The 19,489-nt window shown below is 41.6% G+C and overlaps 3 protein-coding genes across 6 annotated transcripts; 2 read left to right on the top strand and 1 right to left on the bottom strand.

Moving 5' to 3' along the window:
• The first annotated feature begins 19 nt into the window (after window positions 1–19).
• Window positions 20–3,578, top strand: LOC103699705 (UPF0481 protein At3g47200-like). Its single transcript, XM_039122164.1, has 3 exons — window positions 20–246; window positions 343–423; window positions 1,759–3,578. Exon 3 carries the CDS (start codon window positions 1,914–1,916, stop codon window positions 3,576–3,578), a length of 1,665 nt encoding a protein of 554 aa, XP_038978092.1. The 5' UTR covers window positions 20–246; window positions 343–423; window positions 1,759–1,913.
• Window positions 3,579–11,494: 7,916 nt separating this feature from the next.
• On the top strand, window positions 11,495–13,675 carry LOC103698857 (UPF0481 protein At3g47200-like). Its single transcript, XM_008780904.4, has 2 exons — window positions 11,495–11,649; window positions 11,760–13,675. Exon 2 carries the CDS (start codon window positions 11,770–11,772, stop codon window positions 13,306–13,308), a length of 1,539 nt encoding a protein of 512 aa, XP_008779126.2. The 5' UTR covers window positions 11,495–11,649; window positions 11,760–11,769; the 3' UTR covers window positions 13,309–13,675.
• A 2,925-nt stretch (window positions 13,676–16,600) lies between these two features.
• On the bottom strand, window positions 16,601–19,458 carry LOC108510832. Of its 4 annotated transcripts, none has more exons than XR_003383874.2 (2): window positions 19,085–19,458; window positions 16,601–17,012 (listed from the first exon to the last, which is right to left on the bottom strand). XR_003383874.2 is itself a non-coding variant. In XM_026801721.2 (2 exons), the coding sequence occupies exons 1-2, from the start codon at window positions 19,400–19,402 to the stop codon at window positions 16,849–16,851; spliced, it is 450 nt and encodes a 149-aa protein (XP_026657522.2). In that variant the 5' UTR covers window positions 19,403–19,456; the 3' UTR covers window positions 16,601–16,848. The 4 variants fall into 4 exon arrangements, 2 of the variants coding, with proteins under 2 accessions (XP_026657522.2, XP_038978093.1); XM_026801721.2 differs by having other exon boundaries at window positions 16,601–16,980; window positions 19,085–19,456; XM_039122165.1 differs by having other exon boundaries at window positions 16,601–16,977; window positions 19,085–19,456.
• Between the last annotated feature and the right edge of the window lie 31 nt (window positions 19,459–19,489).

The following is a 19,489-nucleotide window of genomic DNA, read 5'->3' as shown; positions in this document are numbered from 1 at the left end:
TGCAAGAAGCATACTCAACGTCGGTTTCTTGGAGCACGGAAGCTAATCTCCAGAGAAGTAGTAGACTCTGCTGATGGGAGGAAGTTCGAAAAGTTTCATCTTGGGGAATACATGTGGCAAACTTATGGGGTAATATTTGATCGTGCTTGTAATTTTGCCTCTGGTCTTATTAAAATGGGCCACAGTGCAGAGAGTCGTGCCGCAATTTTCTCTGATACTAGGGCAGAGTGGTTCATTACCTTGCAGGTAGACATGTAGTTGTTTATATCAGATATATGCATATCATTTTCCTCTACATACATAATAAGTATGCTTAATAACAGTTGCTCTTATTTTAATCAGGGATGCTTTCGCCAAAATATAACAGTCGCAACAATATATGCATCTCTTGGTGTGGATGCGCTTATCCACTCACTTAATGAGGTGAGAATAGCCTGCCATGGATTATGTGTTACATGCTTCGGCTACTATAGTTTTTAGACAAACTGGACTGCATCCTTTCTTTCCCTTTTTTCTTTTGAGTAGAAGTATATTTTTGTTTTGTTCGTGTATCCTAGCGGACATTTTAGGACCGATCTATGCTATTTCTGTACCTGTTCTTAATTTTCTATTGAGTGAGGCTGCAACCATTCACTCATTTATTCAGCTAAGAAACAATAATTCCATGATTGCTGCATTGGTGCTGTGAGCTACTATAATTTTTGATGGAGACAGTTTCATCTTTATTTCTTTTTCTTTCTCTTATATTGATAGCAAATTTTAATTTGTTTACTATCTTAGCAGACATTTCTAGACTTGTCTAAGGCTGTGACTATTATTTTTTTTCTATGGTATTCTCTTAAGTGTTGGATGTCTATGTAAAATTTTCAATTTATGTGTCATTGATATTATGAAACACTAGTAACAGTGATTCCATATTCTGATGCTTCAAAATTTTTTCTCCTCATCCCACAACTACTTCTTGCTTCTTTTTTTCTTTTGTTTTCGGCGGCGGGGGCTGGGTGGGTGGGTGGGTGGGGGGGAGGTCGAAGACAGTGGTTGTTCTTTGTGCAAAAAGATTAATTAGTAGCTTTTCTTGCATCTTAGTAATAAATGCTACAAAGTATCATGGGATGAGTATTTCTGCTGTGTATCACAGTGTCTCTCAAATGCCATAAATTTGATAGTTGATTGCATGTAAAATGTTGGCAATTCATTTAAGTAGCACTCCTGTGCTTGTTGTTTGAACAGAATAAACACTCACTATCACTCACAGAGACCACCTTCTATTGAGATTTATCCTTTCCACAATGTTGTCTCGTTATTTTTTACTTTGGCATTAGAGGATCTCCTGTCGGAAAGTCTTCGATAAGTGGATTTCTAGCAGGCTACCGAGCGGAGGAGACCGGCGTCTGATGCCTCAATTAAATATGTGTTGATCTTCCATCATAGCAGATCGATTAATGTCCTCTCTGTCGCTAGATCATCAGACTGGATTTTAGTGGCACAATATGTATCCAGTTCTCAGATGACTTATGTTACCATATATGCTTGCTTGTGTGGGATGAACTTAAGCCAGCTAATTATAACTATATGCTTGCTTGGCTGGGATGAAAGCATATTCATTGCTCCGATGCCTTATGTTTCCACATATGCTCGCTTGCATGCTATCTCTCCCCCTTATACTATCATCCCAGCCAGCTGATAAGTGCGTCTCTGGCCCCTTAGCTATTATTTTCCCAGCTGGAGCTAATAGCATCTCTAACCTTCTTACAGCAGAGGCGCGATGGATGGGGGATATGCTGCACTTTCCTCCTCCGAGAAGGCCAAAGGAAAGGAGAAGGTGGAGACCAGGGAAGCGAGCGAAACCATAATTGCTGTTGAAGGGGACGAAGCAACGGACATTTGGGCCAAAAAAATGCTGGATAAAGTCGATGTCGTCCTTCAGAAGCCACGTAATTACACTGCATCCAAAGGGCATCAGCACAGCTCCTGCAAGCACTGAGGACCGTGACAAGAAGCTTTACGAGCCAAGGGCGGTGGCCATCGGCCCCTACCACCGGAAGACGGAGGGTAATTATTTCACAATCACGGATGAACACAAACTGTGGTGTGTGAGGCAAGTAATCGGCGAAAATTACAAACGAGACCTCTCCGAGAAGGCCAAAGGAAAGGAGAAGGTGGAGGCCACGGAAGCGAGCGAAACCATCAGTCCTGTTGAAGGGGAGGATAACTCCAGTGCAGCAGGCGGCCTATCCCCTGGCGATATCGGAGCATATGCAAGCCCAAGGGACGAAGCAACGGACGTTAGGGCCCAAAAAATGCTGGATGAAATCGATGTCGTCCTTCAGAAGCCAATATGGGCGGTGGCCATCGGCCCCTACCGCCGGAAGACGGAGGATAATTATTTCAGAATCACAGATGAACAGAAACTGTGGTGTGTGCAAGAAGTGATCGGTGCTAGTTACAAACAAGACCTCGGTAAATTCCTCGGTAAGATGAAGGAGAGGGAACGAGAAGCTGTGAATTTTTATCGTGACTGTTATGGGACAGACAATAACTTCGGCATGGATTCCCAAAGTTTCCTGGAGATGCTAATGCTTGATGGCTGCTTCATCTTGTTTGCGCTTTCATTGCCTTACAATATTGCCAAGCTAATCCCTACTCTGTTTGGCTCACCCGATAGGCCATGGGCACAACGTGATATACTGGAGGCATCGGAGCTTGTCAAGACTGACTTGCTGTTGCTCAACAACCAAATCCCTTTCTTTATCCTTGAGGATGTTTTCGAGATGAAAAATGATATTGACCCAACAAATGAGATGCAGAATGGAGGCACTGAAGGCAACGGCTCAATCAGAAAACTTGCTTTCGATTTTTTTTATTTTCTCGATTTAGGAGGGAACAGTTGGGAAGTGACACAATTTATGGAGGTTGATCATCTGCTTCATTTGTACCACTTGTCTTTGCAGCAACCGATGCGTTTTTATGAATTCGTTTTGGAAGTTATTCGTCCATTTATGGGTGCACTGCGCTCTCTCCCCAGCGCAACAAAGCTCCAAAAAAAGTCTGCGGTGAATTTTAAGGTGAAAAAAATGGAAGGTGTGCCGCAAAGCGCACTTGACGTAACGACGTGCAAATCTGGAGATATCCAGATGCCGGTCTTGCGCATCAGAGACCATACCAATATTCTCCTCCATAATTTAATCAGCTTTGAAAAGCCTCTTGGCATCATGAGCTCGCACATCACAGCCTACGTCGCATTCTTGAATCACATCGTGGGGATGGAAGAAGACGTGGAGCTGCTTGAAACTAGGAGGGTGTTGGAGCACAGATTGAGCGGCCCTGCGGAGGTGGTCGTTTTCTTCAGGCAATTACATAATGTGATCGATCATTCTAAGACGCCGGGTTACTTGGCTAGCGTATACCAGGTGGTGAATGATTGTTGCAACAGCAAGTGGCGCCAACTGTATGCCGATGCGAAGCAACGTTATTGCTCCAATGTATGGATGAGCATCTCGTTTGTTGCCGGTATCGCTCCATCAGTTGCCGCCCTCATCCAGACCATCTACACCATCACCGGCTCCTATAAAAAATGAATGGCACCGCTGCCAGCTAGCTAGGAGCAGCGGTTGATGTTATTCTGAATAAATCGTGCATGTATGTAATCCATCGCGTATGATCCGTCCCACTTTCCTGTGTTATATTGTAAGCTTTCCGATGTCTCTCCCCTCGATTTCAGGGATCCTCCCTCCATCGGGGGAGGCGAAGTATTTTTCACCTTCTTTTGGTGTGATAAGTGTGGTGGTAGTTACTTGTGTGAATTCTCCCCCTTAGGCTAAATTAAGCTTCCAAGTGGAACTTCTTAAGCCGTGTACCTAACTACTAATAGTTTTTCCGTTGTAACTGATGCTGGAACTAATGATGCATGTAGTATTTAACCTTGTTTCTGTAAGATATTATTGATTGAAAACGGTTATTGTTCGCTGTTACTGGCTAATCGCATTCGGAATAACTGGCACGTTCTTTCAGGAGGGTCCGAGCACGACCTCACCAATCTCCTCGGCTGCACACAGATGGAGAGTGCGCTAGACGGCAATCGATTACCATGGTGATGTGACGCTTTGCGTTGGCTGAAGTTCAGGCGCTCCCCGCCTCCCCCCAGGCCACGTGCATTGTCGAGTCTTGAGCCGCCCGTTAGGTAAGTTTCGCCAGTCTTAACTAGTTTGCCCTGTGCCTTGAGGAGGAGGAGGAGGAGGAGGAGGAGGAGGGGAGAGAGATTTCCCGAGCCCTGTCCTTATGTTACAACAACTAATGGTCCTCTAAGCACCGTTTCGCTTGGTTATCTAAGCGTCGTTTCGCTTGGTTAGCTCACTAGCATAATTTACAGCCAATTAATACTATTATATTATGCTAATTTTTAATATAGGACACCTCGATCTTAGGCCAGATAACGAGACTTCACAAGTTCAGAGATTTAAAAGCAGAACAAAAGATGAACGAATGGTACGGAGGTAGCAAAATTTCTGGGGAAGAAATAGACATGCCGTGCGCCCTATGAAGGACGGACCGGAAAGGCGGGCGAGACAGAATGGGCGGGCCCTAATAACAAAGCCAAGCCTTTTCCGCGAGACTGCTAACATAGTTTGAGGATCACTCGTAACCTGAACCGAGGAAAACGACTTTAGCTCCAATCGATGAGTCGCTAGCTAAGGAGAACCCTAATCTCCCGAGAGTCGTTGTAGATCTCCAAACCCACTCCATCAGAACAGCCCGCCGTGCTTGTAGAAAAGGAGCAGTTCGATCTGCTCGCTTAATAGGTGCAGGAGTTGACCGCGGCGGTCCAGAGCCCACAGCAGGCGTAGTGCAATCGGAGCCAGCCCAATCAGAATCTGACCAACCTAGCCACTGTCGGCAGTGCCTCGAGCGACCGAACCCCTCAATAAGAAGACCATATAGGGGCCACAAGTCATGCACATAGATGGTCATTGAGTCTGAGAGGCAGCAGGGTTGATCCCATGCTTACCACCTCTAGCAGAGTAATCACAGAGTGCGCCATCTGGTACGAATTCTCCACCTCAAGTAACGAAATTGAGTATGAGGCGCTCAGTACTAGATCTCAGAACCCGAAAATCGGAGGCTTTTGGCGTACAAGACAGGAACCTCGACGACACCCCAATTCCGCAGGCTTGGAGCTACGGCAACCTTCGTACCTGTCAACAAGAATTATTGCTATATTTGGTCGTTTCTTGACCTTTATTTATATAACGTGATTCACATATGATGTGACCAAAATTGGGTTTGCCAATCGTAAGCCGACATGTAGTATAGGAGGGACCAATTTCAATTGGACTTATTTTTTGGATCAATCCAGAAATGGAAAATAAGGAATCAGCTCCCAGTCGGATTCAAAATTCTGAGTCTCACGCCAGTAGGACCAGTACTCCTTATCTATAAGAAAAGACTCAAGACTCTATGAACGAACACAAACTACTCACCTACTTCCTCTTCTTCTTGGTCTTTCTACATATTCTGTTCTTTAGAGCTCTAGAGGCCTCTTCATCGGTACTTTATCTTCCATCATAGCAGAACAACGTCCTCAGACCAGATTTTAGCGGCACAATATGTTTGCAGTGCTCCGATGACTTATGTTACCATATATGCTTGCTTGTGTAGTTCTCTCTTCATATGCTTGCTTGTTGACGTACCGGCTGTATTTGACGTGCCAACAGGATGGACAACTGCCTAATCCATTTTCAAGATAGGTGATAAGGCGCCCATCTCAACCCATTATCCTTTTTAATAAAAAAATATTAATCATAGTTTTAGTCTTTCCTCTTTTATATTATGAGGTGGAGAAATTATTGATTGGATCGGATCGACCATTTCAGCAGTAGAATATTAACCTAACCATAAAAAATATGCACCATAATTTCACCTTTGGGTAATGCATATCTTGACAAAAAAGAAACAGAAGAAAAAGAGATTAAGGCAGGCATATTTATGTATGTTCCTTCGTAATTACGTTGGTCTACGGCTGAGCTAATAGATTTGATTCAACCAATAATTTAACCATGAAGCGTGCCATTTAATGGAACAACTTAGTTTGTGCGAAACACTTAAATGCCTTGTTTTTGAGTAATTTTTCTGAGTTACCATATCATTGCCCTTCAAATAATGGAGCATCTAGATCTAGCCACACAAACTTGTTGCCAAAAACTATAAGGACCAATCAACAAGAATTATTGCAATATTTGGTCGTTCCTTGACCTTTATTTATATGATGTGGTTCACGTATGATATGACCAAAATTGGGTTTGCCAATCGTAAGCCGACATGTCGTATAGGAGGGACCAGTTTCAATTGGACTTATTTTTTGGATCAATCCAAAAAAGGAAAATAAGGAATCAGCTCCCAGTTGGATTCTAAATTCTGAGTCTCACGCCAGTGGGACCGGTGCTCCTTATCTATAAGAAAATACTCAAGACTCTATGAACGAACAAAAACTACTCTTCTACTTCCTCTTCTTCTTGTTCTTTCTACATATTCTGTTCTTTAGAGCTCTAGAGGCCTCTTCATCGGTACTTTATTTTCCATCATAGCAGATCAACGTCCTCAGATCGAATTTTGGCAGCACAATATGTATGCAGTGCTCTGATAACTTATGTTACCATATTTGCTTGCTTGTGTGGTTCTCCCTTCATATGCTTCCTTGTTGACATCCCAGCTGTATTTGATGTGCCAATAGGATGGACAACTGCCTGATCCATTTTCTAGATAGGTGATAAGGCGCCCATCTTAACTCATTATCCTTTTTAATAAAAAAATATTAATCATAGTTTTAGTCTTTGCTCTTTTATATTATGAGGTGGAGAAATTATTGATTGGATCAGATCGACCATTTCAGTAGTGGAATATTAATCTAACCATAAAAAATATGCACCATAATTTTACCTCTGGGCAATGCAGATCTTGAAAAAAAAACAAAAGAAAAAGAGATCAACGCAGGCATATTTATGTATGTTCCTTTGTAATTATGTTGGTCTACTGCTGAGTTAGTAGATTTGGTTCAACCAATAATTTAACCATGAAGCGTGCCATTTAATGGAATAACTTAGTTGGTGCGAAAAACTTAAATGCCTTGTTTTTGAGTAATTTTTCTGAGTTGCCCTATCGTTGCTCTTCAAATAATGGAGCATCTAGATCTAGCCACACAGACTTGCCACCAAAAAATATAAGGACCCATCAACAAAAATTATTGCTATATTTGGTCGTTCCTTGATCTTTAGTTATATAACGTGATTCACGTATGATGTGACCAAAATCGAGTTTGCCCATCGTAATCCAACATGTAGTATAGGAGGGACCAGTTTTAATTGGACTTATTTTTTGGATCAATCCAGAAAAGAAAAATAAGGAATCAGCTCCCAGTCAGAATGTAAATTCTGAGTCTCATGCTAGTGGGACCAGTACTCCTTATCTATAAGAAAAGATTCAAGACTCTATGAACGAACAGAAACTACTCATCTACTTCCTCTTCTTCTTGGTCTTTCTACATATTCTGTTCTTTAGAGCTCTAGAGGCCTCTTCATTGGTACTTTGTCTTCCATCATAGCAGATCACCGTCCTCAGACCGGATTTTAGAGGCACAATATGTATGCAGTGCTCCGATGACTTATGTTACCGTATATGCTTGCTTGTGTGGTTCTCCCTTCATATGCTTGCTTGTTGACATACCAGCTGTATTTGACGTGCCAATAGGATGAACTACAGCGTGATCCATTTTCCAGATAGGTGATAAGGCACCCATCTCAACTCATTATCCTTTTTAATAAAAAAAATATTAATCATAGTTTTAGTCTTTGCTCTTTTATATTATGAGGTGGAGAAATTATTGATTGGATCGGATCGACCATTTCAGCAGTGGAATATTAATCTAACCATAAAAAATATCCACCATAATTTCACCTCAGGGCAATGCAGATATTGACAAAAAAGAAACAGAAGAAAAAGAGATCAACGCAGGCATATTTATGTATGTCCCTTCGTAATTACGTTGGTCTACGGCTAAGCTAATAGATTTGATTCAAGCAATAATTTAACATGAAGTGTGCCATTTAATGGAACAACTTAGTTTGTGCGAAACACTTAAATGCCTTATTTTTGAGTAATTTTTCTGAGTTACCCTATCATTGCCCTTCAAATAATAGAGCATCTAGATCTAGCCACACAAACTTGCTGCCAAAAACTATAAGGACCCATCAACAAGAATTATTGCAATATTTGGTCGTTCCTTGACCTTTATTTATATGACATGGTTCACATATGATATGACCAAAATTGGGTTTGCCAATCGTAAGCCGACATGTAGTATAGGGGGGACCAGTTTCAATTGGACTTATTTTTTGGATCAATCCAGAAAAGGAAAATAAGGAATCAGATCCCCGTCGGATTCTAAATTCTGAGTCTCACGCCAATGGGACCAGTACTCCTTATCTATAAGAAAAGACTCAACAGTACTCTATGAACGAACAGAAACTACTCATCTACTTCCTCTTTTCTTGGTCTTTCAACATATTCTATTCTTTAGAGCTCTAGAGGCCTCTTCATCGGTACTTTATCTTCCATCATAACAGATCAACGTCCTCAGACCAAATTTTAGCGGCACAATATGTATGCAGTGCTCCGATGACTTATGTTACCATATATTCTTGCTTGTGTGGTTCTCCCTTCATATGCTTGCTTGTTGAGATACCAGCTGTATTTGACTTGCCAATAGGATGGACAACAGCCTAAACCATTTTCCAGATAGGTGATAGGGCACCCATCTCAACTCATTATCCTTTTTAATAAAAACAATATTAATCATAGTTTTAGTCTTTGCTCTTTTATATTATGAGGTGGAGAAATTATTGATTGGATCGGATCGACCTTTTCAGCAGTGGAATATTAATCTAACCATAAAAAATATGCACCATAATTTCACCTCTGGGCAATGCAGATATTGACAAAAAAGAAACATAAGAAAAAGAGATCAACGCAGGCATATTTATGTATGATACTTCATAGTTAAGTTGGTCTACTGCTGAGTTAGTAGATTTGGTTCAACCAATAATTTAACCATGAAGCGTGCCATTTAATGGAATAACTTAGTTGGTGCGAAAAACTTAAATGCCTTGTTTTTGAGTAATTTTTCTGAGTTGCCCTATCGTTGCTCTTCAAATAATGGAGCATCTAGATCTAGCCACACAGACTTACCACCAAAAAATATAAGGACCCATCAACAAGAATTATTGCTATATTTGGTCGTTCCTTGATCTTTAGTTATATAACGTGATTCACGTATGATGTGGCCAAAATCGGGTTTGCCAATCGTAAGCCGACATGTAGTATAGGAGGGACCAATTTTAATTGGACTTATTTTTTGGATCAATCCAGAAAAGAAAAATAAGGAATCAGCTCCCAGTCAGAATGTAAATTCTGAGTCTCATGCTAGTGGGACCAGTACTCCTTATCTATAAGAAAAGATTCAAGACTCTATGAACGAACAGAAACTACTCATCTACTTCCTCTTCTTCTTGGTCTTTCTACATATTCTGTTCTTTAGAGCTCTAGAGGCCTCTTCATCGGTACTGTATTTTCCATCATAGCAGATCAACGTCCTCATATCGGATTTTGGCGGCACAATATGTATGCAGTGCTCCGATGACTTATGTTACCATATTTGCTTGCTTGTGTGGTTCTCCCTTCATATGCTTCCTTGTTGATATACCAGCTGTATTTGATGTGCCAATAGGATGGACAACTGCCTGATCCATTTTCTAGATAGGTGATAAGGCGCCCATCTCAACTCATTATCCTTTTTAATAAAAAAATATTAATAATAGTTTTAGTCTTTGCTCTTTTATATTATAAGGTGGAGAAATTATTGATTGGATCGGATCGACCATTTCAGCAGTGGAATATTAATCTAACCATAAAAATATGCACCATAATTTTACCTCTGGGCAATGCAGATCTTGAAAAAAAAAAACAGAAGAAAAAGAGATCAACGCGGACATATTTATGTATGTTCCTTTGTAATTATGTTGGTCTACTGCTGAGCTAATAGATTTGGCTCAACCAATAATTTAACCATGAATCGTGCCATTTAATGGAACAACTTAGTTGGTGCGAAACACTTAAGCGCCTTGTTTTTGAGTAATTTTTTTGAGTTACCCTATCATTGCCCTTCAAATAATGGAGCATCTATATCTAGCCACACAGACTTGCTGCCAAAAAATATAAGGACCCGTCAACAAGAATTATTGCTATATTTGGTCGTTCCTTGACCTTTATTTATATAACGTGGTTCACATATGATGTGACCAAAATCGGGTTTGCCAATCGTAAGCCAACATGTAGTATAGGAGGGACCAATTTCAATTAGACTTATTTTTTGGATCAATCCAGAAAAGAAAAATAAGGAATCGGCTCCCAGTCGGATTCTAAATTTTGAGTCTCACGCCGGTGGGACCAGTACTCCTTATCTATAAGAAAAGACTCAAGACTCTATGAACGAACAGAAGCTACTCATCTACTTACTCTTCTTCTTGGTCTTTCTACATATTCTGTTCTTTAGAGCTTTAGAGGCCTCTTCATCGGTACTTTATCTTCCATGATAGCAGATCAACGTTCTTAGAACGGATTTTAGGGGCACAATATGTACGCAGTGCTCCGATGACTTATGTTACCATATATACTTGCTTGTGTGGTTCTTCCTTCATATGCTTGCTTGTTGACATACCAGTTGTATTTGACGTGCCAATAGGATGGACAACTGCCTGATCCATTTTCCAGATAGGTGACTAGGCGCCCATCTCAACTCATTATTCTTTTTAATAAAAAAAAAATTAATCATAGTTTTAGTCTTTGCACTTTTATATTATGAGGTGGAGAAATTATTAATTGGATCGGATCGACCTTTCCAGCAGTGAAATATTAATCTAACTATAAAAAAATATGGACCATTATTTTACCTCTGAGCAATACAGATCTTGATGAAAAAGAAGTAGAAGGAAAAAAGAGCAATTCAGACATATTTATGTATGTTCCTTGTAATTATGTTGGTCCACTATTAAGCTGGTTTATTTGGTTCAATCAATAATTTCACCATGAAGCGTGCCATTTAATAGAGCAACGTAGTTGGTGCGAAACACTTAAGTTCCTTGTTTTTGAGTAATTTTTCTAAGTTACCCTATAGCTATTATTGCCCTTCAAAGAATGGAGCTTCTAGATCAACCCACACAGACTTGCTGCCAAAGACTTTATATATTTAGTCGCCCCTTGGTCTTTATTTATATAACGTGATTCACATATGATGTGACCAAAATTGGACTTATTTTTTTGGATCAATCCCGAAAAAGGAGAATATGGAATCAGCTCCCAGTGGGACTCTAAATTCTAGTCTCACTCCAGTGCGACTAGCACTCCTTATTTATAATAAAAGACTCAAGACTTTATGAACGAACACAAATTGTGAGCACTCTACTTCCTCCTGTCCTTGGTCTTTCTACATATACTGTTTTTTAGAGCTCTATAAAATTTGAGCATCGGAGTCCTCTTCATCAGTACTTTATCTTCCATCATAGCAGATCAACATCCTCAGACCGGATTTTAGCAGCACAATATGTATTCAGTGCTCGGATGACTTATGTTACCATATATGCTTGCTTATGTGGCTCTCCCTTCGTCTATTATTTTCCCAGCTAGAGCTAATAGCATTTCTATCCTTCTTACAGCAAAGGCGCGATGGACTCCTCCGAGAAGGCCAAAGGAAAGGAGAAGGTGGAGACCACGGAAGCGAGCGAAACCATAATTGCTGTTGAAGGGGAGGATAACTCCAGGGCAGCTGGCGGCCTTTCCCCTGGCGATATCGGGGCATATGCAAGCCCAAGGGACGAAGGAACGGACGTTTGGGCCCAAAAAATGCTGGATAAAATCAAAGACGCCCTTCAGAAGCCACCTAGTTTCACTGCATCCGAAAGCATCAGCACAGCTCCTGCAAGCACTGAGAACCGTGACAAGAAGCTTTACGAGCCAAGGGCGGTGGCCATCGGTCCCTACCACCGGAAGACGGAGAATAATTATTTCAGAATCACAGATAAACACAAACTGTGGTGTGTGAAACAGGAAATCGGCGATAATTACGAACGAGACCTCGGTAAATTCCTCGGTAAGATGAAGGAGAGTAAAGAAGATGCTGTGAAGTTTTATCGTGGGCGTTATGGGGAAAACAATAACTTCGGCATGGATTCCCAAAGTTTTCTGGAGATGCTAATGCTTGATAGCTGCTTCATCTTGTTTGCGCTTTCAATTAATTATGATCCTGCCAAGGAAGTCACTATGCTGGTGGGCTCAAACGCTCTACCATGGGCATCACGTGATATAGTGCTGGCGTCGGAGCTTGTCAAGACTGACTTGCTGTTGCTCGACAACCAAATCCCTTTCTTTATCCTTGAGGATGTTTTCAAGATGAAAAATGATATTTGCCCAAAAGAAAAGAAGCAAAATGGAGGCAATGAAGGCAACGGCTCAATCAGAAAAGATGCTCTCAAATTTTTTGATTTTCTCGATTTAGGAAGGAACCGTTCGAAAAACCCAGAAAATGGGGAGGTTGATCATCTGCTTCATTTGTACCACATGTATTTGGAGCCACCGTTGCATCCTGGTCGAAGCTGTCGTGGAGATATTCTTCCACTTATCGATCCACCGCGATCTCTCCCCAGTGCAACGGAGCTCCAACGAAAGTCTGCTGTGAATGTTAAGGTGAAAAAAAAGGAAGATGTGCCGCAAAGCGTACTTGACGTAATGACGGGCAAATGTGGAGATATCCAGATGCCGTTATTGCGCGTCAACAACCGTACCAATATTCTCCTCCATAATCTAATCAGCTTTGAGCAGCTTCTTCGCACCACCACGGGCTCGTACGTCACAGCCTACGTCGCATTCTTGGATCACATCGTGCAGAGAGAAGAAGACGTGGAGCTGCTTGAAACTAGTGGGGTGTTGGAGCACAGATTGACCAGCCGTGCGGAGGTGGTCGCACTCTTCAGGCAATTACATAATGTGATCGATCATTCTATGACGGCGGGTTACTTGGCTAAGGTATACAAGGTGGTGTGGAATTGTTACAACAGCAAGTGGCGCAGGATGTTTGTCGATGCGAAGAGATCCAGTGTATGGCTGAAAATCTCGTTTGCTGCCGGTACCGCTGTATCATTTGCCACCCTCTTCGAGACCATCTACGCCGTCATCGGCTACTATAGAAATGAAGGTTACCGCAGCTAGCTAGGAGCAGCGTTTGATGTTATTCTGAATAAATCGTGCATGTATGTAATCCATCGCGTATGATCCGTCCCACTTGTCTCAGCTGTAATGTTCTTTCCTGTGTTATATACATTGTAAGCTGTCTGATGTCTCCCCCCTAGATTTCAGGGATCCTCCCCCCATCGGGGTGTAATAAGTGTGTTGGTAGTTACTTGTGTGAGTTCTCCCCCTTAATGTAAATTAAGCTTGCAAGTGGAATTTATTAAACCGTGTACCTAACTACTTAATAGTTTTTCTGTTGTAACTGATGCTGGAACTAATGATGCATGCAGTATTTAACCTTGTTTCTGTAAGATATTATTGATTGAAAATGATTATTAATTGTTCACTATTTTCTGAGCCCTGTCATTGTCTCACAACAACTAATGGTCCTCTAAGCACCGTTTCACTTAGCCCACTAGCATAATTTACAACAAATTAATACTATTATATTATGCAAATTTTTTATGCCAGCATCATAAGTACAAGACAATTGAAGGAGAGAAATATAAGACGCCTTGACCTCAGGCCAAATTGATCCCATCTGACCTAAACCGAGGTGAACGACTTCAGCTCCAATCGAGGATTCGCCAGCCAAGGAGAACCCTAATCTCCCGAGAGTCGTTGTAGATCTCTGAACCCACTCCACTGGAACGGCCCGCTGTGTTTGTAGACAAGGAGTAGTTCGATCTACTCGCTCAACAAGTGCAGGTGTTGACCGCGACGGTCCAGAGCCTACAACAGGCATAGTGCAACCAGAGCCAGCCCGATCGGAATCCGACCAACCTAGCCATTGCCGGTAGTGCCTCGAGCGACCAAACCCCTCAATAAGAAGACCATAGAGTGGCCACAAGTCATGCGCATAGATGGGTCATTGAGTCCGAGAGGCAGGGTCGATCCCACGCTTACCAGTCATAGCGGAGTAATCACGAAGTGCACCATCCGGTACGAATTCTCCACCTTGAGTAACGAAATCGAGCATGAGGTGCTTTGTACTGGATCTTGGAACTCGAAAACTGGAGGCCTTTGGCGTACAAGACAGGAACCTCGACGGCACCCCAATTCCGTGAGCTTGGAGCTACGACAACCTTCGTGCCTATCATTAGTACGATTCACTGACGTCCGACTTCATTGCCAATATTCTCTCGTTTTGTTTGTCTTTCAGATGGGACGACCATGAAAATTGAATTTGACTTGAGATACCCCGAGGACGCCTAGGGCCTCCTTAAGACCGAGCCCACTCAAATTTTCTCTAGGAGCCAATCCCAAAAAATGTCTTTGAGAGCATCCTTTGGAGATGAAAGGAGGCACTGGCCTTCTTGAGACAGAGCCCACTCGGATTTCTTTTAGGAGCTAATCCTTGAGATGCGTTAGGAGCATACTCCCGAGATGAGAAGAATGGCCGCCACGCCGAAAGCTCGGCAAGTCAACCAACCTCTTTAGGTCGATAATGGCCTAAGCAGGAGAACCGACCACCGCACCGAAGCTCGGCAGGTCAACCGCATGTTGATAATGGCCCAAGCAAGAGAATCGGCCGCTGTCCTGAAGGCTTGGCAAGTCAATCGACCTCTTCAAATCGATATGACCCAAGCAGGAGAATCAGCTGCTGCGCCGAAGGCCCAACGAGTCAACCAACCTCTTCAAGTTGATAATGGCTTGAGTAGGAGAACCAGTCGCTGCACCGAAGGCTCAGCGAGTCAATCGACTTCTTCAGGTCGAGAATGGCCTGAACAGGAGAATCAACCACCGCTTCGAAGGGTCGGCATGCCAATCAACATTTTCACTGTCAGCATGCCAACCAACCTCTTCAGATCGAAAATGGTCCGAGCAAGAGAACTATCCACTGCGCCGAACTCTTGGAGTGCCAACCGACTTCTTCTGATCGAAAATGGCCCGAGTAAGAGAACTGTCCACTGCGTCGAACTCTTGGAGTGCCAACCAACCTCTTATGGTCGAAAATGGCCCGAACAGGAGAACCGTCTGCTGCACCGAAAGCCTGACGTGCCAATCAACCTCTTTCAGTTGAGAATGGCCCGAGTAGGAGACCCGACTATCGCACCGAAGGCTTAACATGTCGACCGGCCTCATCAGGTCGAGAATAGCTCAAGTAGGAGAACCGATCGTCGCGTCTATGGCTCGGAGTGCCGACCGACCTCTTCAGGTCGAGATTGGCCCGAGTAGGAAAACCGACCCCCATGCTGAAGGTTCGGCATACCAACCGCCCTCTTCAGGTCAAGAATGGCCCGAAAAGGAGAACCGCCTGCCGTGCCAAAGGCTTGGCGTGCTTACCGAACCCCTTAGATCGAGATGGCCCGAGAAAGAGAATCGGCCACTGCGTCGAAGACTTGACATACCAACCAACCTTTTTGGATCAAAAATAGCCCAAGCAAAAATCATACTTATCATATATACTGCAGACAATTTTGGAATGAATCCATCGTTCAAATATAATTGGAAATAGATGTAACGAAGTGCTCCATATGTCACAGAAACCAAATTCACAACGCAACTGATAAGAACTCTTCTCAAAATACTGCTAAAGGTGGAATTTGGACCTAGTGTCTAGTACGTGGAACAGTAAGCCATGCAGACAACTTTTGTAGACCTAGCCTTTCTCAGGATTTAATTGATGGGAGAGGACATTAGGTAGCTGGGGGTCTGGACAGGCATATTAGCAACATAGTATAGCATCACTGTATCAGTAGCTGAAGTAGTATAGACTAGGCAACAATCACTCTTTTGATTTATCATTTATTATTTGTGTGTTTCATAATGTTATTTACACGGCACTTAGAATTTCATGCTGAGCAAGTTCCTTCTAACTTTATTTAGCTTACTGATAAATATATAGCATTAGAATAAGAATGAGAATTGAAATGGCCATATTTTTTTTTGACGCTTTTGGTTCTTGATTGGAATCGGAATCAGATACAGAATCGAAATTAAAATCAAAATCAGAATGAGATTTGAATACTATAATTATGAATATTATTGGGCTTGCCCAATCTTTCCTCTCATTGTGCTAAGTAGAACAATGTTCAGTCCTAGACCTCCAAAATAAAGAATTGTCAATCTATACAGATTTTTAATGTTGTAGTCTTTCTTACAAACATTCAGTCATCAATTTAGATGGTTCATCATTGATTTTGCCAGTATCGTGCAATCTGACGCACACAGTTACATGCACGCACACACTCATACAACACATTATGTACGAAGATAGAGTATGATAGTACCTAAAAACACAAAAGGACATAATTTGTTCCATCTCTAATGCAAGAAAAAGACATAATATATCAATAAATGTGCGGAGAGACTTGGGAATTTTTCAGCAAGGGTAATTAAAAGGAAGGCTCTTAGGTAACATAGAAGTCAACTTTTACAAAAATTATTAGTCCTCCTCTGGTCTGCAACACACAAGCCCCGCGCACGCGCACGAACCCACACGCACACACAGGGATAGAAGACAACTTTTACAAAAAATTATTTGTCCTCCTCTATATGATCTCTGGTCACTGACTCTCACAGGACAGCATTCACACCATACCACCATGCCATGCTGGTCCCACACCAAGGTCTAGCAGAAAAATGGGGATTGTAATAATTGACACTTCTGATAGAATGGTCCAATATTTTTCTCATGCCCCTATTCTGCTGAGAAGTCCATAGCATCATAGTGAGAGAGCCTAATGCAACGCAAGACCATGAGCAAAGACCAAATAAAGAACTACTAATGTCTCAAAAGTATCCCATATGACTGTTGAAAATGTATTGCAAAGATAATCTAGACAGCATCAAAAGGCACTTTAATTTAAGCCTGGGTCTTTAGGATCATAGGATTATTTCCACTTAGTCCTATATAAAGTATTTCTGAAGAAGGGGAAGAAACAAACATGGAGGATGGCACAGACAGTTTACTATAATGAACCCATATATAAGAAAGAGAATTGAAGCATCAAGATAGAAAAAAACTTCAAACAGAAGCTTCAGCAAAAGATGGTAAAGCAAAGTTTTAGTGTACAATGATCACAAGGAAGGTATTTCAACAGCATTATCAATCACATCATCAGAGTGGAAGCAACAAGCCAGCACAAACGATCTAACTCTATTTTTGAATGTGGTTAATAAGTAAATAGTGGCACAAAGAGATATCTAACGACACTCCTATAAAAGCCTATGCATTAATTTTTTGGCTTCCCTTGGTCCTGCTACATCCAACAGCAGTACCAGCCTCAGAACTTGAGTTGCATAAGCCACTTTATACAACAAATGGATTTTGTAAGCTTAAAATTCATGAAAGCTCTCAAATGCAGATAATTTCCTTGTCTCATTTTAGAGACAAGGCATCATAAACCATGGCCTGAAATTCAATCCCAGTTACATCACAAGTGCCATAAGTATAAAATTAAATGCAAACACTTTTCACTAACTATTCTATAAAAAAAAAAAATCATTTAAACTAAAAAGAATACCTAATAAGTGGATCGCAACATATTTCTATATGCCAAAGATCTTCAATATCACAAAAATGCAGAGAAATATATGCAGATGGAGCAAAAATGAATCTAATTATATATAGCCAAACTCAAGTTAAAAGAAACCTTGACATAGCCATGGCAACAATACCTAATGATACAAGCATTAGAAACATTCAGAAACATTCAGAAGATCTAGAAGGACATGCTAAAGATAGCTCGTGGTCACAAATTTGTGAAAAAGGTGCAGTAAATGAGCTCCCACATTTGCAAAATTAAAAGAGCATATGTCTGCTTAGTTCAGCTTGCCATTAATCAATACATCAGGGCAAAGATCCTTGATAAGAAGCACCAATGCAACAGCTAAAAGCATTAAAATCTAAAATTTAACTCTGAGCACAGAACTATAGTTACATTACTTTGATCAACACAGATGAGTATATTACCAAGCTTGACACGAGAAACAGCATCTCATATTTTAACAAATGCCTGTATCTAAGTAGAAGGCTGCTTTTCAAAATACTTTGAAGTATTTGATACCTCCAAGGTAACCAAATCAAATCCATCAGAAAGGAAGATTTCTGGTCTAAAGTTGATAACTTAACAAAGATAAAAATTGGAGATATTTAAACTTGCACGGATGCCATATACACATAAATGGGAAATGCTTCTACCTAGATGATGACCAATCAGCAGTTCGAGATATGGTGGTAGTTAAGCAAATACGAGCACTCCTCAGAATTTTTAGAAGTATACAAATGAGCCAAGGCTTTATGGTTGCAGATAAGTGTTGAAAATGTCAACAACTCGTGCATGAGATATGCCACTGTGAAGAGAGTTTGGTAGACAAGTTAATGCCTCTGGGGAGATCATGACGACTTCTATACAAAAAATCATACACCATCTCATCCGCAGTAATAAACCAACACAGCCGCAACAATAAAATGATAAAGGTCAGCGGTTCCAAGCTGCCAGAAAACAGGCAGGATCAAATCTTTGAAATAATTGATTTCCTTCTCCATTCACTTATAAAACCAGTATGATAAAAACAAAAAAAGAGTCCAATTCTATTATAAAACAAGTAGGATAGAAACAAAAAAAGAGTCGAATTCTACTAATCATCATCAGAGCCCAAATCCTAATTCCTGTTAAACCCCTATCGGAACCCCAAATTACCGAAATCTATTTGGGATGAAGAACTAAAAACAAGCGCAAGATTAAGAAAATCTATTCGAAGTAACGAAGTAAAGACAACCCTAAATTGTGATTCAACAAGAACTCACCCGCTTTTTCATGTCTCCTTTTCGGGCCTTGAGGGCGGCGAAGAGGAGGCGCGGGAGACGGTCGGAGTCGTCTCCGGCGGATACGGCGCCACCGGAGAAGGTGACGGGGGAGGAGCGAGAAGGGGATGCCATGGAAGCGGGAGAGGAGAGAGGAGGGATAGAAGTAGAACGGAAAGAGGAAGAGCGTCTCGGTAGGGTAAGAAGAGAAAGGAGCAGGTAGTTGCCACGGGAATCGAGAAGGCGAAACGATGTGAGAAACGGCAACGTTGAAATGTGCAAATGGAGCGTGGCGGACCGGGAATTGGACCTTTGCGGCATGGTTAGAAGCCCGTTGTTGAACCTTTTTATGTTTTCTTCTCTTCTCTCTCTCTTTTTTTTCCTCCCCTTTTCTCTAAGAAACAACAA

This window comes from Phoenix dactylifera, unplaced genomic scaffold, assembly GCF_009389715.1.
Source record: "Phoenix dactylifera cultivar Barhee BC4 unplaced genomic scaffold, palm_55x_up_171113_PBpolish2nd_filt_p 001383F, whole genome shotgun sequence".
NCBI lineage: Eukaryota > Viridiplantae > Streptophyta > Magnoliopsida > Arecales > Arecaceae > Phoenix > Phoenix dactylifera.
Note: the sequence above shows the minus strand (reverse complement) of the source record. Positions and strands in the feature narration are given on the sequence as shown.